The sequence below is a fragment of the Carex rostrata genome, chromosome 8 (genome assembly GCF_964058835.1).
Source record: "Carex rostrata chromosome 8, lpCarRost1.2, whole genome shotgun sequence".
NCBI lineage: Eukaryota > Viridiplantae > Streptophyta > Magnoliopsida > Poales > Cyperaceae > Carex > Carex rostrata.
Genome location: NC_135925.1, coordinates 9539681 through 9564508, shown reverse-complemented (window position 1 = coordinate 9564508; position 24828 = coordinate 9539681). Strand labels below are relative to the sequence as shown.

The 24828-nt window shown below is 34.0% G+C and overlaps 3 protein-coding genes and 1 non-coding gene across 6 annotated transcripts; 2 read left to right on the top strand and 2 right to left on the bottom strand.

The window, feature by feature from the left end:
• The first annotated feature begins 2820 nt into the window (after positions 1 to 2820).
• LOC144558518 (splicing factor U2af small subunit A-like) lies at positions 2821 to 4975 on the top strand. 2 transcript variants are annotated; one of them, XM_078307360.1, is made up of 2 exons: positions 2821 to 2947; positions 3823 to 4975. In XM_078307360.1, the coding sequence occupies exon 2, from the start codon at positions 3843 to 3845 to the stop codon at positions 4677 to 4679; it is 837 nt and encodes a 278-aa protein (XP_078163486.1). In that variant the 5' UTR covers positions 2821 to 2947; positions 3823 to 3842; the 3' UTR covers positions 4680 to 4975. The 2 variants fall into 2 exon arrangements, with proteins under 2 accessions (XP_078163486.1, XP_078163487.1); XM_078307361.1 differs by lacking the exon at positions 2821 to 2947 and adding an exon at positions 3137 to 3344.
• Positions 4976 to 7917: 2942 nt separating this feature from the next.
• LOC144557958 (heat shock 70 kDa protein, mitochondrial-like) lies at positions 7918 to 12046 on the bottom strand. The gene is made up of 5 exons (XM_078306632.1): positions 11849 to 12046; positions 11463 to 11536; positions 11294 to 11372; positions 9652 to 10218; positions 7918 to 9370 (listed from the first exon to the last, which is right to left on the bottom strand). The coding sequence occupies exons 1-5, from the start codon at positions 11915 to 11917 to the stop codon at positions 8126 to 8128; spliced, it is 2034 nt and encodes a 677-aa protein (XP_078162758.1). The 5' UTR covers positions 11918 to 12046; the 3' UTR covers positions 7918 to 8125.
• Positions 12047 to 12840: 794 nt separating this feature from the next.
• On the bottom strand, positions 12841 to 12921 carry TRNAL-AAG (transfer RNA leucine (anticodon AAG)). Its single transcript has one exon. It is a non-coding gene; the product is annotated as a tRNA-Leu (tRNA).
• A 62-nt stretch (positions 12922 to 12983) lies between these two features.
• On the top strand, positions 12984 to 17567 carry LOC144558590 (uncharacterized). Of its 2 annotated transcripts, none has more exons than XM_078307434.1 (7): positions 12984 to 13112; positions 13458 to 13564; positions 13990 to 14051; positions 16132 to 16187; positions 16669 to 16730; positions 16919 to 17006; positions 17092 to 17567. In XM_078307434.1, the coding sequence occupies exons 1-7, from the start codon at positions 13041 to 13043 to the stop codon at positions 17218 to 17220; spliced, it is 576 nt and encodes a 191-aa protein (XP_078163560.1). In that variant the 5' UTR covers positions 12984 to 13040; the 3' UTR covers positions 17221 to 17567. The 2 variants fall into 2 exon arrangements, with proteins under 2 accessions (XP_078163560.1, XP_078163561.1); XM_078307435.1 differs by lacking the exon at positions 12984 to 13112 and adding an exon at positions 13139 to 13335.
• Positions 17568 to 24828: the final 7261 nt, after the last annotated feature.

The following is a 24828-nucleotide window of genomic DNA, read 5'->3' as shown; positions in this document are numbered from 1 at the left end:
AGTGCATCTATTCAAAGAAAATTTAACTCTGTTGCAAACATTTAATTATTTGTGTTTCCATTGAATTTTAACTCAACTATTTGGGCGGCGGGATCATAGGCACTATGGAGGGAGAGAAATAGGAGAACCTTTGCGGGAAACCGACAACAGGAGGAGAGACTGGTGGCAAACACGGTCTTGGAAGTTAATTTGTGGATGACAAATTTCTAATTGCTTATATTTATACATTTATTTTGCTTATTTTTTTCTTTTGCTTGTAGGAGGGTAAATAACAAATAGCTATCTGTAATCATAACCTTTTCTTATTTATAAAATTTGTTGACGGCAACTTGCCGTCAACCATAAAAAAAAAAAATATTATCCTATCAATTTTTAACTCAAATTATATGTTTATCTCTTCTGAAAATATTATCCCATTGGATTTTTTTTTTGTCAAAAAAAAAATTATCCTATTAATATTATCCCTATCTATAAGCATATTAAAAGTACAAAAACAATTTTCCAAGTAATAGATTATTTGAGTGTGGAAGTACTCGAAAATTACTCTTATATTTGAACTATACCTAATTCAAAGGTTCCTGTTTTTCATATTAGGATAATTTTCATGATTGTGATTTTCATGTTTATCTAGCGCTTTGAACGATATATGGTCCAAATGGCATCGGACCAACTCACCCAAGTTGAAATGTATCCATCCACTTAATTTTTGGTCTAATCAGTGTCGGATTCATCTGATCTCCGTCAGATATAAATGCTGGTGGAAAATTCAGCAACGGTCATAATGGAAATGTGACTTAATATGTGCAAGCATGTTGAACATGTGGCATGATTTTATTGTGGGAATGAGATTCGGTGTTATTCTTTCCATACTCTTCTCTCTCTCTCCTCTTACTCTCTCTACCCTGTAATCTTCTCTCTCTCTTCTTTTCTTTGAAGAGAGATAGAGAGGAAATGAATAGCAGCAGATTGGGATCCTTTATTGTGTGGGGCTGTCTATTGAAACGTCTGTTTGCATGTGGCCACAAACACGTGCAACATTATGTGGCGATGCACATACAGTTGTGTATTTTAGTAATAATATATACAAATAATTTACATTTATTTGTTTTTTATTTTATATTTTTGAACTGAATTTCGAAAAATGCTAGTCACAAATTATTCGCGATAAGAATGCAATTTTTTTTATTGGGGTTGGGGGGGGGGGGGGGGGGGGGTTGCTTCTTTATTGTACTGAATAATTTCCGAATTATATTCAAATTACGAATTTTTTATCCCGTTGAACCGAATTCAAACTATTCACTTGTCACTATATTTCTTTGCTATCTAGCAGTCTCGCTGACCAACTCGATGTCATCTCAAGTATAGAGTACAGACATAAATGTGTATTTTTTTATTCTTTTCATATATATACCATGCAATATTTTAAGTTATTTAAAATCGATAATAGCCTCACATGCCATAAGCGGATTAGCAAAGAAAAACCGTGCTTTGGAGTTTGGATACATAGACTTTGGAGTGCAGAGAATCCTGTTTGTTGAGCGATGGAGATCTGAATCCGAAAGGCAGGATAGGGATAGCTTAATTAGCACCTGACGTCGGTGGCACATACAAAAACGGAGGTGGAAACGTTGAAACAGAGTCTGATTAAAAAAAAAAAAAACGAAGTCAATATATATTCAGGGTGTCTTTGTTACTGTTTTTGTTTTCTTGCTTTTCATTTTTATTGAACTTTTCTAATTTTTTATTTCCCTTTAAGTGGAAATTCAAATTTAGTGTAATTGAATTGATAAGTTTTAGGTAGTGTTGATCCCTTAAAAAGGAGAAATGAAGAAAAGAAGGGAAAAAGATAAAGAGTTAAATATGGAGAAAAGAAGAGGAAGTAAACAGTTGAAAAACAGTGAGAAAACAAAAAAATTGAAGAAATATGGAGGTGTCCAATGACGTATAGAATGGAGAGAAATATTAAATGGAGGAAAAGGGGTGCAGCGTTTTGGTTTTCCAGTAAAACACTGTGGGTACCGCGGAACATGCACACAGCATCCGTGATCCGGATCCATGTCCACTAAAGCAAGGCACTTCTCCCCCTCTGTCTTTCATATAATCCGACAGGTGGGATCCACGAGTTTGCAGCCAATCATGGACGTGGAACTATAAGGGCCTGTTCGGCCAGATCACTATTCAAGTGGGAAAAAAAAAATTTAGTTCAATTGAATTTTTTTTTTCTCACGGGAACAGTGTTTTTCAGTTCAAATCCCGTGCCTGCGTCCATTCCCATTTGAATAGAGACAAGTGGTAAAATAACATAAAAAAATGACGTTAATTCGAAAGTTAAAATTTTTCACATGTAGACACATCACTAGTAAGTAGATAAGTTTTAATAATTTAAATTCGTCGTTTAAAACTAATTCGATAAATTTTAGAGTTAAATTTACAAAAATACATAATAAATTTAAGAACACTCCAGTTCTACTCATATAAATATAATATAAAAATGAGTTAAATGGTTTATGTAATATTTTGTATAATATTACACCTTCATAGTGGCCGGGGTAGAAAAGATATACTGTACTATCAATAAAAACTAACTTCTTTTTCAATTCTTCTGAAATGCTGTACTACGATGAATGCTTCTTTCTCCGCGAAGGCCCATCCACACTTCTCACGGTCTACGTGAAACTGTTCCAGGAAACTTTTATACTTTGGACAGATGGTTCTAGAAATCGAGTTCGGTTTGAAACCTGACCGGATCCGAAGTTTTTTAATATATCTATGGCCGTTCAATTTGCAGAAGAAGTTGCGGATCTTCAGATCAAAGAAATCCGGCCGTTAAATTGGTTTCTTAAAAACGACAACTAATCCCATCTCTGGCTTGCCTTCGGCGTTCACCTCTTTTCCCAATTGCGCTTCTAGAGGTTTCTCTTCTCTCTTGCTCCATCGCGGCGACAAGGTAAGATTTCACACAAATCCTTCCAGCTTATGCTCTCTATTTCCTTTTTGATTATTTCTATCATAACAGTAGTATGCGATTCCGTTATATTTTTAGGAATTGATGCTATATTTTGTGCATTTAACAACATCCATATTAATACATGATGTTTTAGTCCATCACTCCTGTAGTCCTGTTGAGGTCCAAGGAACTGATCTTTTACTTATCTCATATTATTTCATAACAGAGTGAGAAACTAAAATTTGTATGACGTCGATCATTCTAGTTCTGTGCTCCAATTCTCTGTATGAGGTCAGGTGGCCATAAGGTACAATGAAGCCGAACTTCTTGGCTCCACCAAATGCGTTTATCTGTTGTTTGTAATTCCGTTAGATTACTGAACCAATTGGCCTTGCTGGTTAAAGAAGTTTCATGTTCGGTTCCTGTTGGTTTTACTTCTGGTTTTTAACTTTTATTTTGGCCAGGGCATATGTAAATTAGCATGATGCATGTAAACAATTACGATCACTATCAAATTTGATAATAAATTTATTTGACCAATGATCAATTGTTAAAATAAATGAGTAAAATTACACACACATATATTTTTTATATGGTTGTGTGTCAAATTTGATGTAATTTGTAAACATTTTTTTGGTTATTCATCGAGCATTTTGAAAAATTAACAGTCCAGTTTTGTTTGCATGTAGTCAGCAAACCAAACTGTTCCCAAATTGCATTAAGTGTGATACACAAAATATTTAAACTATACAGAAGTCATATTTTAATTTTGTCTGTCTTGTCGGTTGTCAATGTAAATCCATGTTAATTTTTTTTATTCTACATCTTTTTCTTAAAACACTAATAATCTATCTTTTCTAATCTATCTATTTCAGGTCTTGAATCTCCATAACAAATGGCAGAGCATTTGGCATCAATTTTTGGCACTGAGAAGGACCGTGTGAACTGCCCATTCTACTTTAAAATCGGGGCTTGCCGTCATGGGGATCGTTGCTCGCGGCTTCATAACCGTCCCACCATCTCGCCCACACTACTCCTTTCCAACATGTACCAACGTCCCGACATGATCACTCCTGGCATTGATGCCCAGGGCAATCCCATTGATCCGGACCAGATCCAGGAACACTTTGAAGACTTCTATGAAGACATCTTTGAAGAGTTGAGTAAATATGGTGAAATTGAGAGATTAAATGTGTGTGATAACCTTGCTGACCACATGATCGGCAATGTATACGTACAATTCCGTGAAGAAGAGCAGGCAGCAGCTGCCATGCGAGGTCTGCAAGGGAGGTTTTACTCAGGGCGACCTATTATAATTGATTTCTCACCAGTCACTGATTTTCGTGAGGCGACGTGCCGGCAATATGAGGAGAACAGCTGTAATAGGGGTGGGTATTGCAATTTCATGCACGTGAAGGAGATAAGTCGTGACCTTAGGCGGCTGTTGTATGGAAGGTCTAGGAGGTCAAGGTATAGCCGAAGTCGGAGCAGGAGCAGGAGCCCTAGTTACAGGAGGGATAGAGAGAGTAGAGAGAGGTCGCACGAAAGAGGTGATCATAGGAGGAGCAGTGAGCGGGACAGAGATCGGGAAAGGCATGAAAGGAGGTCTGAGAAGAGGTCAAGGAGCGAAGGACGGTCTAGAAGCCCGGTTAGGGAGAGCAGTGAGGAACGGAGGGCTAAGATTGAGCAGTGGAATCGTGAGAGAGAGGAGAGAGAGCAAAAGCAGGAATAGCTGAGGCATGGTTTGTGTTGGGTCTTGCATTGAGTGTATTTTAGTTGTGGTTTATGTAGTCCTTAATTGGTAAAATATTAGGATATTAGGACTAATATCATGTCATTGGGTTTTGCTTGTGAGTTACATGTGGTTGAGGCATCTTAACATGTTGCATCCAGTATCAAACCAATTCGATTTAAAATTTATTGTGGTTAAACAATTCAAACTAATTTGTATTTGAGGATTAGATACATATTCGTAGATTTTTGTCTTAAATTGTAGAGTTCTTTTATATTCTGGTTTTCATTTGAGCTTTCTCGTTAATTTAATTTTTATTTATTAAAGTTAGTCACTAGGTGAACGTCCTGCTAAAGTTTGATTAAATATCTGTTCTTACCATACTTGTATGAGATCTAGGAAAAGGAAAAGAAAATCACAACATATACTATCAGGTTAAACTAGAACGAAACCGGCGAAAAGAAAACAAGACATGCGGATACGGAAAGATGAGATTTTTTACATCAATGATAACCTATCAGGTATTCGAAATATGGTATGGGTAATCTTATCGAAACCGTCTTATCGAATCACAACATCTACTTTTACATCAATGATAACTAACTATTTTACTGGTAATTTGTGTTGGGTAGTTTAATTTGTTAATTATTTGCTAATCCTTTTGAGCGGTTGGATTTTTTAGAATGTGCAGAATTATAGTGAAACATGATATGCGGTTGGATTTGTTTTCGTTCAGATATGCGGGTGTATGTGGCCTGGGCAAGAGTCAAGACGTCCAGATATTATATAGAGTCAATGAAATTGCTGAATCATTACAATCGATGAAATCAAATATACAGATTGAAGTTCAAGAAATTTTAGTGAAACATTTCCTCTACAAGAACATTGTTCGTATCTGCTGATCATTAAACTAAAAAAATGAGATTGCTCTCAGCATTACTGCATAAGGGAGATCCAAACGACCGTAGAACAACCAGCAAACAGCTGATTCTGTTCCCTGAAACTAGGGGTATCAATGGCACTCTATTACTCTATTACCCAATTCATATTGATTAGACAGATACGGGCAAGGTACTCATATGGAAATGATGAATAATAAATATAGTTTTATTCATGACTCATGTATATCAACCAGTGTTCTAAATAGTTAGCTATAGTTTTTTCGGACTCTAAAAGCTATGGTGCCATGGGTGATATATAGCTAGCTATCGGCGCTATGGGCAATATATAGCTAGCTAATAAATGCAATTGTTTATTTTTTTAACCGTTCCGCTATACCGCTATAATCGCTATTTAAACCATTGATATCAACACTCTTTTATCTTTTTATCTGATCGGAACCGTATCCGACAAGACATATCAGGTATGGATAAAAGTAAAAAAAAAAAATTTCCATTAACATAATAGGGAAGAGTATGAAAATGTTTTCATTTGACCTGTTTTGTACCTGTTGGCTGACACCCTCCACTCATCTCTAGGACGAAGGAATCTTCCATTAGGATCAACTCGCTCCTTCAGATAAAAGAAGCACACATCAGCCCAGGACTGCACTTTGGTGGACTGGTGGGTTAATGGCTGCTCCTTGATTAACAAATTAGGCCTCAGATCAGAAGAGCATCATAATCGGATCCTGACTTCATATAAGAATTCTCAGCTGTTAGTATGCTTAGTTAATAAAGGCTTTTTAAAGTCAGAGAATGAAGACAGATTTCAAATGCCATAGCCCATAAGCCCAACGATAAACAAACAAAAATTGTGTTTTGGATTAACAAATTTTAGTGCAGAGAATCCTGCTTGCTGAGCAGTGGAAATTTGAAACAGAGGTGAGACGACGTTGAAACAGTCATATTTTGTGGCGATTGAAAAAAAAAAAAAACGGACTGTTTGAGGGACTGTAAAAACTATAGCGCTATTTTTTTTTTTCTATGATATTAATACAAATATACGAAAGTATTATACCTGTACATAAAAATATTTATATCTGTGAATAACTTTTACGTCACATCTGCAGATTAGGTGGATCCAAATGACCGTAGAACAACCAGCAGACGACTCATTACAAACATCTGCAGATTTTAACAGCGTCTTATTGTATGTAGAGGTGCTACCTTTACCCGATTACCCGGATCCGACCCGGAACCGACCCGGATCCGATTAATTTGAATAGAGTATGATTTAAAAAATATAACCGATTAAATTATGGGTATGAGTACAAAATTAATAATTTAATATCCGACTCGGATCCGATACTGTAATGGGTAGGATATGGGTATCATTTAATTATTCGACCCATAACCGGAACCGACCCGATACCCGTATAAATACCCGATAAAATATATATTAATAACTCTGCATCAAGTTTTTGTGTTAGATAATATATTTCAGCTGAGCTATAATTTGATAAAACTTAACCAAATTTATACTACTGTTTTACACTACCCTTTAATTACGTCTTTTAATTTTTGTTCTATATTATACACATGTGACACATGACACATGATTGTCAAATTTATTCTTCTATAACCAACTTATTTTATACTTTTTTTCTTCTATTACATTCAATTCATAGATTTTTTTTAATTATAGAAAAGGAAATCATCATCTCTAATATTTTACTTTCTAAAAATTATCTCTCATCCATCCTCCTGAATTCAAAAGCTATTAACAAAAAATTAAATTTAATATTTTTTGTTACACCATGAGTACTCCAAACAACTAACAACCAACTAATAATTTAGAGTTATTATTTTTATTTTGCTATGTAGCATGATATATTTTATTATTTATAAACATGATTTATAGTATAATTTTTATTTTGCAGTAGTTTTTAATTTATATTGTAATGATTTATTATATGAGATGTTTAAGAAATTATAACTATATTTAAATGTAAATAATTTCTCGAATACTTTGGAGTTGTGACCTATACCCGCTCTAGATCCAGAACCGCCCCGTATCCGAACCGGACCCGATAATCCACAAACAAGTTACGGGTATCTATCTACCCGGAACCGAAAGACTGGACCCGAAATATCTACGGGTAGATAGGTATCCGGATCCGGACCCGGCCCGATTTGAAACAAATAAGTATATGGATCGAAATTTGGACCCGAACACTTTTAGGGTCCGGGTACAAATATAATAGTACCCGGACCCGACCCGATAGCACCTCTAATTGTATGCATCTTCGACATTAACCACGAGTTATCCAAATTCAACAGCAGTTACTCTCAGATCCTCAGCAAAAAATGATCTTCAAATTCCCACATATGCCTGGGGGTCATACAATCAATAGAAATAAAAAATAAATGATAACCGTAATAATAGTTTCTTCACTGCAGAATCCACTGCAATTATAGTTTGCTTATCAAAATTATGGGTTGCCCCTCACTCAAAAATTATACAACATCTAATCCTAGAGCCCTAAATTAAGTTATGTGACCACTCTACTTTGAAGCTTCCTTGTATTCAGCCTCCGGTGTCTCATCTCCCGCAGCACCGCCACTGCTGTTGCTACTTCCGCCACCACCTTGGTTCATGTGTTGCCCAATCTTCGACACAGCTTTGTTTGCAGCATCAATCTTTTCCTTTATCTTATCCACGTTCTCTTCTCCCATGGCTGCTCTTAGATCTGCAACTGCATCTTCTATCTCCTTTGCCACCTCAGCTGGGATCTTGTCCTTGTACTCACCCAAGCTCTTCTCAATGCTATATGCTGTTGTATCAGCTGAATTCCTTATGTCAATCAAGGCCTTCCTCTCCTGATCCTTCTGTGCATGAAGCTCAGCCTCCTTCACCATCTTCTCTATTTCGTGCTCTGACAAACCACCAGAGGACTTGATAGTGATGTTTTGCTCCTTGCCAGTTTGTTTGTCCTTGGCCGAGACCTTGACTATGCCATTGGCATCAATGTCAAAGGCAACCTCAATTTGGGGCATGCCTCTTGGAGCAGGGGGAATACCCTCCAAATTGAATTCGCCAAGAAGCTTGTTATCTGCCGCCATTTCCCTCTCTCCTTGCAACACCTTGATGCCGACTTGTGTCTGATTATCAGACGCAGTGGAAAAGACCTGGCTTTTCTTGGTCGGGATTGTTGTGTTACGGTTAATAAGCCTTGTGAAGATGCCACCAAGTGTCTCAATACCAAGGGAAAGAGGTGTGACATCAAGCAAGAGCAGTTCCTTGACATCACCTCTTAGAATGCCTCCCTGAAGGGCAGCCCCCATGGCTACAGCCTCATCAGGATTCACACCCTTGCTAGGGGTCTTGTTGAAAATCTCTTGAACTATCTGTTGCACCTTCGGCACACGTGTCATGCCACCAACAAGTAAAACTTCGTCAACCTCCTTTGCTGTTATGCCTGCATCTTTCAGACAATTCTGGCACGGGATGCGGGTTCGCTCAATCAAGTGGCCGACAAGGGTCTCCAACTTGGATCGAGTCAGGGTTAGATTGAAATGCTTCGCACCTGATGCATCAGCAGTGATGAACGGAAGGTTGATCTCAGTTTGGTTGGTGGAGGATAGCTCAACCTTGGCTTTCTCAGCAGCTTCCCTGAGACGCTGGAGTGCCAGCTTGTCCTTTGTTAGATCAATGCCATCTGAACGCTTGAATTCACTGACGAGGTAGTCAAGCAATGCACTATCAAAATCCTCTCCACCAAGGAAGGTATCTCCATTTGTAGCCTTGACCTAATACATATAAAATATGATAAAAATCAGAGCTGAACAACAACATCTCTCCAAAAAACTACGATCTACAACTTTTCTCAACAAATTACCAAGGTTTTTTAGTTCAAAGCAAACATTTCTATCTCCCCATTAAGGTGAACTATAGGACATTAATCAAAATTACTTTAGTCTACAACCCACCAATACAAGATGTAAAAATGCAATTGATATTCGTGAACTAGCACAAGTGCAAACATACTGCCACAAATCAGAAATTTCAAGTGTCAAAAAATAATTATTACCTCAAAAACTCCATTGGAAATCTCAAGGATGGAAACATCAAAGGTGCCACCACCCAAATCAAATACCGCAATCAATCCTTCTTTGTTGTTCATCCCATATGATAAAGCCGCGGCTGTGGGTTCATTAATAATCCTCTGAACATCCAAACCAGCAATTCTTCCTGCATCCTTTGTAGCTTGCCTCTGTGCATCATTAAAGTATGCCGGCACGGTGATAACTGCCTTAGTCACAGTTTTACCAAGGTAGGCCTCGGCAGTTTCCTTCATTTTTGTAAGAACAAATGCACCAATCTGACTAGGTGAGTATTGCTGGCCATTCATCTCAACCCAAGCATCTCCATTCGAGGCTTTAACAATTTTGTATGGTACCATTTTCAGCTCCTTTTGGGTTTGTTGATCATCAAACTTACGCCCAATAAGACGCTTCGTGCCAAAGAGGGTGTTTGTTGGGTTAGTGACTGCCTGGCGCTTAGCAGGTGTACCGACAAGGAGTTCACTCTTTTGGTTTATGGCTACAACGGAAGGGGTAGTTCTTGCACCTTCAGCATTCTCAATTACTTTTGGTGTCTGCTTCAAACAAGTTTTTACAAAAATAAATTAGAAAAGAGTAAAGAAACATTTAAAATCAATTACGTCAAGGCAATAAAAGGATAGTTAACAAATTCCATCACCATTGAAGTACATCTGTTTGATAGGAAGCAAAGATGCCCATAACAAAACTTCCATCTAAATACTCAGCCAGAGGCCTAAAATAGGACTAATTCCATTATCATTCTATTCAGTGCAGTCAGATGCGCACCAGGCCCTACTCGCTTTTTAAATGGTGAAGCGAGCACAGTTCAACTAGCACACGCTTGGTGCATTTTTTCAAAAAGCAATGAGTGACAAGGTGAAAAAAAGCCCACGTCTGATGATCACCAGTACATACAAAACCTGCTGGCCCCAATTCTAAACCCACTATAGCCTATGATAAAAATCTTTCACCTATCCAAATTATAAACTCATATGCAACTGAGGAGGAGAGCTGACATGAACTTAACAAGAAAAGTCACAGAAAAGAAGGGAGAAGAAAAAACCAGTCTCCATGAACAGTTTCATATCTGGCCCCTTTGTAGACAACAAGATGCTTATTAAAGTCTAGATAATGATGGTACTAATGTGGGAGGGATCAAATCCTTTGGAAAATAAGTAGATACTAACAAACCTTTGATTAAATTATTCATTTTCTGAACAAATTCATGCGTATTATTATTATTTTTAATCTAAAATATGATTTTTGTTAACCAAAAAGTTATTTGGAATCTAAGTCAATTCTGTTATCAATTTTATAATTATGGAGCTTTCATTATCCAGAAATATACTAATAAAAACTATAAGCCTCTTGTTACTCGCGCACATATGTTTTCATGCACTTTGCGCCTTAATTGCACCTTTTGCCTCTTGAATGCATTGATTCTAGTATATCTGTTTAATTGAAGCAAGACGACTTTAACGAAATTTCCTTCTAGATAGTCAGTCCGAGGGATAAAAAAGGACTTGTAATGATACATCAATGCTACAAAGTCACTAACATAACTTAATCCAAGGAGAAATGGATGCAACAAAATTATTTCTGAGAATGAAAAGCAAATCAAAGCTTTACCTTTCCCTCCATAATAGACACACAAGAATTCGTGGTACCCAAGTCAATACCAATGACATCAGTGGCAACCGGCTTTGAGCTACAATATGAGACAAATCACACAGGTATTAAAGGCAATCAATCAAAAAGAAACATTAATAGTTATAAAAAATAAAAATAAAAAGAATACCACAACGCTCTTGCAAGTGACAATCCATATGGAAAATGAGATGCCTCGTTCACTGCCTTAATCTGGCCGCTAGCCTGAAGAATTTAAGAGGCAACCGCATTAGTCATGGAATACAAAAACTAAGCAGCTATTTTATTTAAACCATACATAAAAATGGATAACTGATTAGTTTATGACTTGAGTAAAAGGAGTTGGAATGAACATATATCAACAAAGTACACAGACTTGAATTTACAAAATGTTCCATTTTAGATCAAAATAGAATTTATGGATTGTTTCCATTAGAGAGTTCGAACTAATCTCTTGTCTCGTCCGAAGGCAAATACCAGATTATAACACACGGACAAAAACTCGCCCACGCACAAAAGAGATGTAGAAAGAGAGACCTGAGAAAGAGCAGAAACTAAGGACCTCGACCTAGCGAGCTTGGTGGCAAGAAGTGAAGCGATCGCCATTATCGATCAATGGAGGCTGCTAATGGTGGCAAAATCGAAATGGTACAACCGGATGGGTCTTGGGTTTTATTGGAAAGAGGTCGAGTGAACAGATCTAAAACCCTAGCTGTATTGTATTTATATAACACAGTTGACTGCACGGGTTTTATTGCTTGGGAAAGGGGAAATAGTTGAGTGCGTCTCCTCTGAGATATCTCAACTTTTGCGTGACCGACGTGTCCGGTGTCTATTCGGGAGTGACGTAGGGGTCTGTGTGCTTTGAGATTCGTGCAGAACGTATTTAAACGGTTGGGATTTTCCAGAAAGTCACGCAAAGTTTGAGATATCTCAGAGGATACGAATTCGAAATAGTTTGGGTGGTTTATTTTCCTAATTTCATATATCTAACAGTAGGAATTATTTGTGTAACGGGTTCCTGTCTCATCACTCCAGCAAATGTTTGTTCGTTCAGTGCGACAGTGCTTCCACAAGGAGAAAAGGTTCACCGCTGCAGTGACAGAAGAACTTGGCAACAAGTCCCCTCAAAAAAAAAAAAAAAAAAGCTTGGCAAGCAAGGTCCCGAATTACTCTGATGTCAGCAGGCTTCTTGTCCTGTCTCGGCACCGCTAGAAAGTTCTAGAGGTCAGCATTGGTTGCTTTCCTATATCGGCATTTTTTCCGTTAAACCTGATCTATACATTGTTGGGCTTGATTGAAAGTAAGTTTGATGGACCAGATTGACGTAAAATTGATTCACATATTGTGCTGCCAGACTGAAAATAAGTTTTATGGGCCAGATTCTAAACTTTTGGGCTAACCTGATCTGTAAAATATACTCAAAAAAGAAAAATTCACATGTTGTGCTGCCAGACTGAAAATGAGTTTAATGGGCCAGATTGTAAACTTTTGGACTAACTGATTAAAAAAAATGAAAAAATTAAATATGGCGAGAGTGGGATTTGAACCCACGCCCTTTCGGACCAGAACCTTAATCTGGCGCCTTAGACCAACTCGGCCATCTCACCATTTGATATTAATTGTTTTAGTTAATTTTTATTTATATAATGTTTAATAACCTGGTGCAAAGTGTGTTGAAGTGGAGGTTCGAAAAGAGAATATCAGCAGGTAAAGATCAACGGGAGAAATGGATATGGACTTTGACCTCTCTCGTAGAGAGGAGGGGGTCTATCAGCCACAACTTTCTGCGTGCATTCAGGTCCATACCCCCGATCGTCAAAAGAATCTTCCTATTATTTCATTTAGTTTGATTTGATCCATTGGTTGAACCTTTAATTTTGTCCATTTGCTTTAATATATTTTAGATCAACACCAAATTTTGGGAGATTATCCCAGTAACTATTGTACTAGGTTGGGATGTTATTTACTCTGATATACTTAGCATGGAGACCAAATTTGTAGTGCCAGTTAATGAGTTCTCAGTAAATTCTTATTTTTAACTTCCAGTGAAAATCGGTTATTATAATGTGCCATGCAAAATAGTTGATATTAGTTGTACCAAGATCTTTACCGTTCTTATTTATGCATTTTGAATCAAATTTAGGAATTCAGTAAGACAGCAGAGGAGATAGGTCACAAGTTTCCTCGATTCATTGGTGTGTTAAATACTATGCCAGATGAACATATTGATGGATATTATCCACGAAAAAGGTACTTGTAATTTCTGTTACATAAAATGTTACAATAAGATAAAACTAGATCCTAGCAATCAAATTAGCCTTTTCTATCATGTTAGTGTGCTTAGATCAAGGATTACAGTATAGTTATGTGCTGGTCTGTACCAGTCCTTTCCGTAACTAGAAGAGAAGCATGATCTGTCTGTCCACTTTATATTGTTAATTATGATGTTTAAAGACCAATTAGTGTGAGCATTTTGTCTATATTGCAACTTAACACCAAAAACTCATAATAGACAATCTATTAAATACAAATTTATGTCATCTGATCAGTTCTAAAAATGTAAATTGATACTTTTGTAGTAAAGAAATTTTAATCAGTATCCATTTCTTCATGCAAATAGTCAAGCACCTATATATGCAACTTGCATATTTTCTATTTAAACCATCTTGTTGCAGGATTCGACTGGCACTTGGTGGGAAAGAATCCCCTGGAGAGGGTACATTTCTCAGATCTGCTGGTAAGTATTGTCTTTTGATGCATTGTGTTTGAGTTTTGGTGCGTTGAATTTGATTTTAAGTCTCTTTCTGGATGTGCCCTTCTCCTTTTTGAACTATTGCAATCATCTAATACAGTTAATAAAAGAAAGAACTAAAATTTGAGATGCACTGATTGAAATTTTGATTATTTGGCAAATTCTTTGCAAATAAAAAGCATCATTGAAAAGGACCATAATCTTAATCCATATATGCATTGATGTGAATATGGTTAGCATTAATCGTCGATTTATTATGGATATAGATAATATATGCACAGTTAACTATGCTGATACGAACACAGACAGAACACATAATATTCATTCTGTTTACACCCCTACCAACCCTCCCCTCCCCCCACCCCCCCCAAAAAAAAAAAAAAAAAAAAAATTCCCTTGTGTCCTTCAAATTTCGTTTGTATGCTTGTCAGTCTGCATTCCTCTCTTTCAGGTTTTTTTCCCATGAATTAATAATGCCAAGATATTTCTTGGTTAATTCTCCAACTCACTCACTCTCTTTACGGATAAGTTTAAGATACTATTTCACTCTTTGAACAGTATATTTTTAGTCCTGAAATGCCATCAAACCTTTCTAAGGCTTATTTTAGAGCTTGTACCACTATTTCCTTAGCATGTAAGAAAGGTGCAGTATTATTGGAAACTGTAGATTGACAGCATAATCCCTGATCCCTCACCCCCCTCATCCACATCTTAATAATTTGTTCCAATCATTAAGCCGAAGTATAAAAAATAGGACGGATAAGTGATCTACTTCCCTTAAGTCCCCTTCTTTCTTTGTTCATTGATATATGCATCCAATAATTATATTAGAGTCCATCATTTCCCACTAATTAATTGTTCCAATTTCTCAATACTTTTGTGTGTAATAACATAGAATTGCTTACTTTATCCTAAATTTTTAAAAGATGCCGATTAAACAGTTAAATTGGATTTTGGACCTTTTGGGTTTAAAATTTTGAAAAAGACGGATTTACCGGATTTTGGACAATTTATCAGATTAAGCATTGAAACAAGGGCTCTATTAAGTGTCAAAAAGCTGGATTTATTTGAAAAACTATTCTTTATGGTTTTTCAAGGCTACTCAAGGGTTAAAATGCAATTTTGAGGTCTCACAATTTTTGAAAAGTTATTTTGTAAAATGTTTTGTATCTAAATTTGGTGGTGTTATGTTATTGAGAACAAGAATGTGTTTTTAAAATTTGGACTTACATAAAACTAGAAAAAAAAAAAAAAACTTTGTAAAAAATGCTGGTAGCATAATGTATCGGCCATTTCATCCCACTCAATTGCTAAATCGTTAAATAATCATCTTGCCATTAAGTTCTGTTAAACATTTTTTAAAAAAGCTTGCTTCATCCTTCTCTTGCTTTTCATTATTGATTTCACTGCTCATGTACTGAAGCTAGTTTGGTTCCCATCTCTTGAATTTGAAGAAAACTTGGTTTGCTTTCAGAAAGGTTAGTAGATTTTTGGAGAAATGCTTGACCGCAGAGTGAAGAGTAGTAAGGTTGGAAGTCATAGCAAAAAGGAATTTGTGTTGAAATTAATTTGAATAAGAACTTGTATACTAGCTCAGATTATTGTTAGGTTCCTAAGTAAAAAATGCTGTTAAATTGGAAGCTTGTTAAAGCACATTTGGATGAAACACAGTTGTAGTACAATTTGAAGTATGTACATGAAAAACAAGGCGCCCTAGAATTTCTCAAATTCTAAAGGTTGAGCAATTAATATGCATGGCATGTTATTTTCATTTGTCATCTGGAGTTGCAAATAATTATTACTTTTCATATTGATAGATTTTATTTCTGTACTTTTCCCATTTAATGGAAAGAGTCAAGGATGAAAATTTCTAAAATTATTGGATTGTTTTTGTTCTTAATAAAATAATTTATTCTTGAAGGCTAAGTGATACATAAGTTTGCATTTTTAGTTGCTTTAACCTGTCAGAACAAGCTAGCTAGAATACTTGCAGTTATATTTCAAAGTGAATTTATTACTTGTTTATTAAAAATTTAAAGTATGCAATTATGATTTCTGCCTGTAGGCTCCGATGCTGATGAGCTTACAGACACTTCTGCTAGTATTGATTTTCATTCTAAGGTACTGATAAGTTTCCATCCGTTGTCAGATTTGAACCTTCTTAAAATTTTGATTATTTAATTGCAGAGCAGTGACTAAACAATCTAATCTATTTGGCATATGCGTTAAAAATGAAATAAAGAAAGCTAGTACCTCCAAATCATTTTGTTCAAGTACTGGTCGCAATGCACTCTGTTAAGTGTATTCCATTATTTTAGTCCTTTTGTTCTATACTTAAGGCTATACTTATGAGTACAACTGTTGGGTTGGTTTTAACTTTTTACAAATTAGGAGGAACACTTTATTTGATCAAAATGAAGGTAACATTTAATTTGCTAGCATGGAAATTATTAGCTGAAGTAATCTTACTAATCTACATGTAAAAGACTGGTAACATATTAATTTCCATGCCAGTCATGACACAAACACCAGTTTTTAATTAAACTGAGGCTCACAGTTTATTTTTCAACCTAACTTATTCATATTGGATTTGTTTTGCTAGGGAATGGAGTCTATGAATGGACCATCAAATGATGCCTCATGCTATTTCTTGAAAGCAACCGGGTATCCTCCTACTGTTCAATTGAAAGCATCAAATTTTTCAATTATTTTTAGTTGTCATGCTCAAAGCATTATACCATTCATTCTTGTTTTTATTACTTGAAATAAGAAGGATGTTCATTCTGAAGATATTGCAATTTAGACATGCTGAGAATTTCATAGAACTAATAGTGGTACTCATTGGAGTCTAGGTTGGGATCCCCTAAACACATTAATGTATGCATAGAAGAGCAAGATTACATTGGCAGCATAAATTTAGTGCAGGATTATCTTGACAAGGTATGTGTTAAGCCTTTTGTTCTTGCTTAATTCTGTTTGCATAATTTGATTTTTTTTTTTTTTTTTTTATGATTTCAAATCATAGATCAATAACATTGTGAAGTCTGGAGGTTCACAGGATGTGTTGAAAGCAGCACTCAGTGCCATGGAGCAAGTCACAGACATGCTGACCAGTATGAGTTTATCATCTTCCCTTGCTCACTCACGCCTTTGATATTAAAATTGCAGAAAGGCCCCTTCTTTTTTCAGTATTTGGAAAAGTGCATATACTGTTGGAGAAAGAAGAAAAAGGACCATCAAGCTGTGTTTTGCATTAATCAAAATAATTCAGCATTAGACAAGAACAATTTGCTCATAGCTCAAATGACCTACAGTCCTGAGTCCTGACTTCTTCCCAGCACTAGAACTCTCTGTTTAATTTGCATATTGTACTTGGAAAATTTTATGTCAATGAATCTTTATAAATGAAGACTTAATTTAGTAAAAGTTGTATGTCTGTCTCTTCAAATGCTTAAAACAAAAGGTGGCTTAGTGATATCTTGTATTGGGCTCTTTTGAAAATTCCACAATCCGTCTGACTGTTGGCTTGTATATATTCCTTATTCCAATTTAGTTTTCATTCTTGATAGCCGGGACCAGTAAAGTACTGTAGCTGCTGCTATTGGTATCGAACCTGCTCTATACCTTGGATCATTTGATGGTCAGGATACTTAAAATACACACAAGTGCTCGGTTATGTAAGAATGAATTATGAGTTCCTTTTGCTCATCAACAGAAGAATGAAGATGACATGCATTTAATATAACAAGAACTACTATGGAAGCTTACAAATAATTTTGGTAATTTAATCATGGTTCAGTACTAATGTAATAACAAGATCCATACAGGCATACTGAGAAGTGAACGGTATTCATAGTTAAGGCTAGTGCTCTCCTAAAAATATTCTTATTCTCCTATATATGTTTCAAAGATCGAGATTATCATTCTAAGATTAAAAAGGTGGAATTTGAAATACTTTTTCACAATAATCTGAGAATAACGGCAGGATAGAAATGGCATCTTTTTATCCATTGACGAGTGAACATATTAGATAATTCGTCAATCTTCAATTGAATAGGTTAAAAATGCTATATTACTTTGAGAATCGAAGAATAGTTAGCAAGTTGCTGTTGCTGTTGCTGTTTCTGTTGCTGTTGCTGTTGCTGTTGCTGTTGCAGATACATGCAACAATTAGCACAGGATAAGATTAGGCATTTATGTTCCATCAATCTCCCAACCCCAAACCAGAACAAGAAAATTAAAAGAGAAAATTCAACAGAGATTTAGGTTGAGTCAACAGTATCAATAAATAGTAGGGAACCGCACGCATGACTTATAGGTGACTATAGACATACAGCCCTCGTTGCCCATAATAAGTGTATCCTAAACATATTTGGTGATTTGGCAATACAAAGAGGAAGAACAAAGGAAGATACGCATGCCAATATGTCAATAGAATCCTAACGGATAAGATTATAATTATCCAATTAGTCAATAGAAACCAAAACGTCTCCATCGATCAGCATGGCCAAACTCGACGTGCTAGTGCTAGAGATAGCAAGCACCACCCCCTTCTTCTCTCCAAGTCCATTGTACTTCACATGTGCTGATCTCCATCACCATGCATATGTATATGGTACATAATAAGTGATGGATGACCTTTTAGATCGAGTTCAGACATTGCTCCTCCAGAAATCACATGCTAGTCATAAAACTAAATAAGCATTTATCCTTCAACACGATATCGGTTTTGTAGATATATATTTGAAAATTCGTGGATCTTCAGTATCTGTTTTCTTTACTTCCATTCGATTTTAGGTTTGGCTAATTAAATCATTAGAAAAAAAAATTCAAACTTTTTTGTTCCGGAGTCATATTAATTATGAATATATAATTCTAGCATACATACATCCGAGCTAAATAATATAAATACATCTTACTTCTTACAAAAATTGTTTAAAAAAAAATTCAAATGTATTCTCTATTATCTAAGGCTTGCATTGATTTTAAATTAATTTATAATTTAATTAGTAAGGTATCAAAAGTTGTTTAAATACAATCGTAAATATCTGATAGAAAGCTAAACAATTTTCAAATTAACCCAAGTTTCTTATACATTTTATTTTTATAATTTAATTTAAATTAATTTAATTTAAATCACAGTCTTCTAGATGTTAAATAAATGTACTATAAAAACTAATGTAGTCTAGCTAGAATTATCCATCAATTATTATCTACAATAAATTATTGACATTAAGAAAACTCTAACAACATGTGCATGTTTTGGGAACAATGAATGAACTGAGCAAAGAAACAAGAGCGACAAACGCATGGGCAACTTGACTGCATCAGTCAAGTATTCCAAAAAAAAAAAAAAAAAAAGACAAACACATGGGCGTCTTGCGCTAGATTTAGCTTCGCAATGAGCTACATGCCTCTGGATACACACTGAATGACACCGTACCAAAGAAAAACTGAAAGTAGGCATTAGTTGGGAGATACGCTTTATGACAAGGTATGGCGAAGGAAATTTTTGTCAAATTAGTAAAATTACCCATGTTTTATTGTGATCTAAAGAAGATCAAAATTGATTATTTCAACTTAGGCCGATTTAAATTATTCATGTTTGGTTGAGATCTAAAGTTAAATTATAACTTAAAGTATTTCTTATTTGGTTAGAGTTGGTGGAGGGCTAAAATTTTGAAAGCCTAAATTAGTTAAATATTTATAATAATATACTAATTATATAAGATTAATAATAATTACTATATTAACAATATAGGATATTAATTATATAATTATATATTCATAATAATTATTAATAATAAGATACTAATCATATAAGATTAATATAATAATGATTTACTATATTAACATGATAATGATTTAATAATAATGATAATATAGGATATTAATTATATAATTATATATTCATAATAATTATTAATAATAAGATACTAATCATATAAGATTAATATATTAATAATAACTATAAAATATTATAATATTATTATAATAATTATTTAATATATTAACAATATAACATATTAATTATATAGTTATATATGGTTAATAAGATACTAATTACATAATATTAATATATTAATAATAACTATAATATATGAGGAGGGATCCAATTACACTCTTTTTTGGTGACACTGAATTACACTCTCCATTTTCAAAGTTTTCAAATTCTAAACAGTTGATCCAAACCGTTCAACATAATGTATATGTTAAAATGTGCTTGCAGATCAAATTTTACATTTTTTGGAATTTTTTTACTATTTATTAAGATGGTTACAAAAATTCAACGGTCTGAATATAGCGATTTTGTTAAATACTTAATAAATAGTAAAAAAATTCAAAAAAATGTAAAATTTGATCTGCAAGCACATTTTAACATATACATTATGTTGAACGGCTTGGATCAACTGTTTGGAATTTGAAAACTTTGAAAATGGAGAGTGTAATTCAGTGTCTCCAAATTGAAGTTTCTGTCTCAAAACTGAATTAACAACTCAGACTCAACTCGGCTCATGAACAGTCCTACCATCAACGGTCATAAAAGTTATAATGATTTAAATCAGTACCAACAACTAGCATGGATTTCACATGCAACAGTTAACAAAATGGCGAACAAATTTGCATTTGCAAATTATTTGATAGTGACGACAGTTCAGATGTAATTCAAAGAAACGTACACAACGTTATTCACATCATAAACGATACATGCATCTTCACTAAGAAATTTTCAATAGATGTCTTATCAGCATTCTAATTTATCAAACATAGCTTTGACAAAATGATGATTTTGATTTGCTGTTTTATTCAACTTTCTGTAACTATAGCTAACACTATTTTCTGTAAACTTTTCTTATCATTTCAATTAATTACATGTCCGTTTTCTCCGCTCTTCTAATTTTGTCAACCTATCGTTATATATTGTCCTTGATTTGATATGAAACTTGGAAATACATTTCACGGGTAACACCTGTCTGATTTGATATGCCGCTTGACTGACTTGGGACCAAAAACCACCATGCAGATTGAGATATGGCTTCCCTTCAATTTTTAAACTATGAATGCCGCCGCTTGTTCAAAGCCGCCACCATCGGTAACATGGACGGATCAGGATTTTCATTAGGATGCAAAAAAATAAATAACTTATCGAATTTAAATCTATTAATTAATTTGATATTCGATAAAAAAATAATACTTTAACTTATATTTTTCAATGCTCTGACTTGTAATGTCTGATGTTTTAACGTATAATTCTAATTACCAATCATAATTTAAGAAATTTATTTTGATTTTAATATTAAATTTAATCCGAATTACAAATCAAACATTCAGATGGGGCAAAAAAAATTCCAGCAGGGCAAAGTCAATCAATACCGATAGATCACCACTAAAACTCAAAATCCAGGCCGTGGAAAAAGTAATATTTTAAACAAGAAAAATATATTAAAATATAAACTAATTACTAGATTAAAAATATATTATAACGAACAGGTCAGTATTTTCAAATATGATTTTATCGTATGTATATGACGATCCATATTTAAAGAAAAAGGTTGGAAATTTGCGAACTAGTACCTGTTATTCTGTTAATTTTAGAGAACATTAGTTCAAAATAAGAAAATACATTGTCTTAGAGCCAAATATTTTAATTTATACAATTAAAAAGATAAATATTAAAAAAATAGATTATATACAGACCACATAAGAGTATGTTTATTCTGGACTGAAAAAAATACATGATTATTATGCTGTAGCTTTAATATATTTTTATGCATATAAAAATAAATAAAAATAATTATAAAAGGGACTAATGGATAACAAAATTCTTTCAACCTGAACCGCACAATTAGAAATTCAAAACAATCAACACATTTAACATATGTATCAGCAATTCAGCATGACTCCTGATGTAAAAATATCATACAGAAAAGTCTTTCTTTTTTTTTCTTTTTTTTTTTTTTTTGAAATGGATTGACAGAGGCATCATACAGAAAAGTAAAAGAAGTTCATTACTATAAGAGGGAGGGTTACGAGAAACAAAATTGGCGAAAGCGATTCGTGGATACATTTGTGTGGTTACAAGAACTTTAATTTATTCGATGCATTTGTGTGGTTACAACAACTGTCGGTATGTTTGGATGAAATGAAAATAGCGGGAATAAAGGGTTATTCGGAATAGCAATGTGCATTCAAATAATATTTTTGTTATTTGGAATAGTTAGAATAACTGCTATTTTTTTTTTTCTTTGTTGGAATAACTACTATTCCTTATTGTAAATGTTGAAATAGTTACTATTCAAAAGTGTGAAGAGAGAGAGAAAAAAAAATGCTTCCTTTTTAGATTTCCATTAACACAGTTTCAAAATTACTAGTATTATACTCGTGCGTTTCAACGGGGACATATTATAAGAAACAAATATATCAATGAAAATAATAATTATCTAAAAATTAAAACACATGTTAATAGAAAATTTATATGATTCTGTATTTTTAATTAACTTTAATCGTGATCTCTGATAACAATTTGATGATGTGATGATTTTTTATTTTTAAGTACCAATGATATCAAATAATAGCTCTATTTCGAATCTAATGTCAAAAAACATAAATACACACACACACATATTATAAGAAAAATATATATTCACACACACATTCCAATTTATATTCTTCTTTGTTTCCAATTTAGAACACACACACACACATTGATATATTTTATATCGAAAATATATTATAAATTGCCCACACCAATATGTATAGAAACAAAGAAAGAGAAATAAGGAAATAAAAAAAAATGATTTTCATTGTGATCCGTATAGAAACGAAGAAGTAAGGAAACAATAAATAAGAAAATAGAAGGTGTAGTCTTCTCAATTGAAGAGGAGAAATATGGAAACAAAAAAAATAAGGAAACAAATAAATATATCGCTAAATTTCATAATTTATTCAATTTTAATTGGAACGTTGGCAGCATATGTGGTGGGTATGTTTTTAACTAAATTTAGACTTCTATACATAAAACAGATGCATTTAATCAAAAGAAGACAAAATATGTAATTAGAGAGCTGAGATCAAATCTGAAGTTTCATCTCTCAATCGTAGCCGTTGGCGGATCGGACACCCAACGTGCTTAATAATAGAATAGAGATAAAATTGACACTTCTATTATTTTCATATCGTGACAATTCATTTGAGACCCCACTTGCTTATCTTTTCTCTTAATTAGCACATTGTTAACACTATTATTTATTAGTTACAACTATTTACTATTTCAAACTTACAATCCAAACAACATTTTTATTAATCCGAATAGCACTATTTTTATACTAATTTAAAAATTACTATTTATTTTCTATTCTCATTTGTTATTCTTAAATATCACTATTCTAGCTATTCCTTAACATGCACGCGCTTTTTCAGTTGTTCATTTTTCGTTCTCTCTTATTATTTTTTGGTCGGAAGTCAGAACACAATATATATCTTGATTTGATAATCTAAAATTAATATATGATTAATTAATCTGTCGACGTTGTCAAAATTTTATTTTAAATAATGTCAAGGAATCAGTGAAGTGTGCGTGTTTCCGAACTGAAAAGAACAGATATCTAAATTAACAATAAATTAAGAGTGAGTCTATGGTACTATGCATATCACGGGTTGTTACCGTGCTACGGCTCTATATTCGAGTTTTCAAATTTTAACGGTCGATCCGAACCGTTCATCTTGTTCTCCATATTAATATGTGTTTGGAGACCAAATTTTACTTTTTTGAAAAATTTTTACTATTTTTTTAAATATTTAGAAAATCACTTGATCTGAAAATTCTGGGCCATCCAAAAACAGTGATTTTCAATAAATCTAAAAAATAGTAAAAAATTTCAAAAAATATAAAATTTGGTCTCCAAACACATATTAATATGGAGAACAAGATGAACGGTTCGAATCAACTGTTAGAATTTGAAAACTCAAATATAGAACCGTAACACAGTAACAAATTGTAATATGCATAGTACCATAGACTCACTCATAAATTAATATGGACCTGTCACAGATTTCTTACGCAAACAAAAAATTATAAAAGAAAATAGGAAAGATTAGAAGATGCGCATGTCATGATGGGATCCGGTAACTTCACTTCTGTTGAGGAAAGGCAGCCGTGTCAACTAATTTTCTGAATGTTGTCGGATATATATTAACAGGGAACGACTAACAGTAACTTTATACAGATCTCTATCTGTCTCCCGCGCTAAAAGATAAAAAATAAATACAATGGGAGATCACTAACTGATGCGCACGTGATAACTACCGCTAATAAGCAGAATTAATACAATTTTATTCATCATCAAAACGTATAGTATTAATACCTACGAATTTATAGTATTTATACTTATTATCTATAATATTCGTCATATGTAAATACAAACTGGAGGAGACCATTAATTTTGGGGACCAGTAACGATCAGGGGGACCGCTGACGACATCTGACAGCCTAGATTGGGGATCACAACCGTCTGAAAGCGACATTTGCCAAGATTGGAGACCACTACAGCGAATCTATACAATGAAGTATTCATATCTAAATAATAAAGTATTAATATCTAACAAATGAAATATTAATATTTAACTAATGAATATTCATATATATAAGTATTCATATCTAATTAGTAAAATATTCACACCTGACACTAACAAATATTCACATCTAACACTAGGGCTGCTAACGAGCCGAGTTAGCTCGAGTTATGGACAACTCGAATTCAAC

Excerpts from the sequence above, each read along its gene's own strand:
- LOC144558518 (XM_078307360.1), top strand. The coding sequence starts at position 3,843 with ATGGCAGAGCATTTGGCATCAATTTTTGGCACTGAGAAGGACCGTGTG.
- LOC144557958 (XM_078306632.1), bottom strand. The coding sequence starts at position 11,917 with ATGGCGATCGCTTCACTTCTTGCCACCAAGCTCGCTAGGTCGAGGTCC. Across the intron at positions 11,537-11,848 it reads TAGTTTCTGCTCTTTCTCAG|GCTAGCGGCCAGATTAAGGC; the intron begins GTCTCTCTTTCT and ends TAAATTCTTCAG. Across the intron at positions 9,371-9,651 it reads TTTCCAATGGAGTTTTTGAG|GTCAAGGCTACAAATGGAGA; the intron begins GTAATAATTATT and ends TATATGTATTAG.
- LOC144558590 (XM_078307434.1), top strand. The coding sequence starts at position 13,041 with ATGGATATGGACTTTGACCTCTCTCGTAGAGAGGAGGGGGTCTATCAG. Across the intron at positions 13,113-13,457 it reads AACTTTCTGCGTGCATTCAG|GAATTCAGTAAGACAGCAGA; the intron begins GTCCATACCCCC and ends AATCAAATTTAG. Across the intron at positions 17,007-17,091 it reads TGCAGGATTATCTTGACAAG|ATCAATAACATTGTGAAGTC; the intron begins GTATGTGTTAAG and ends TTCAAATCATAG.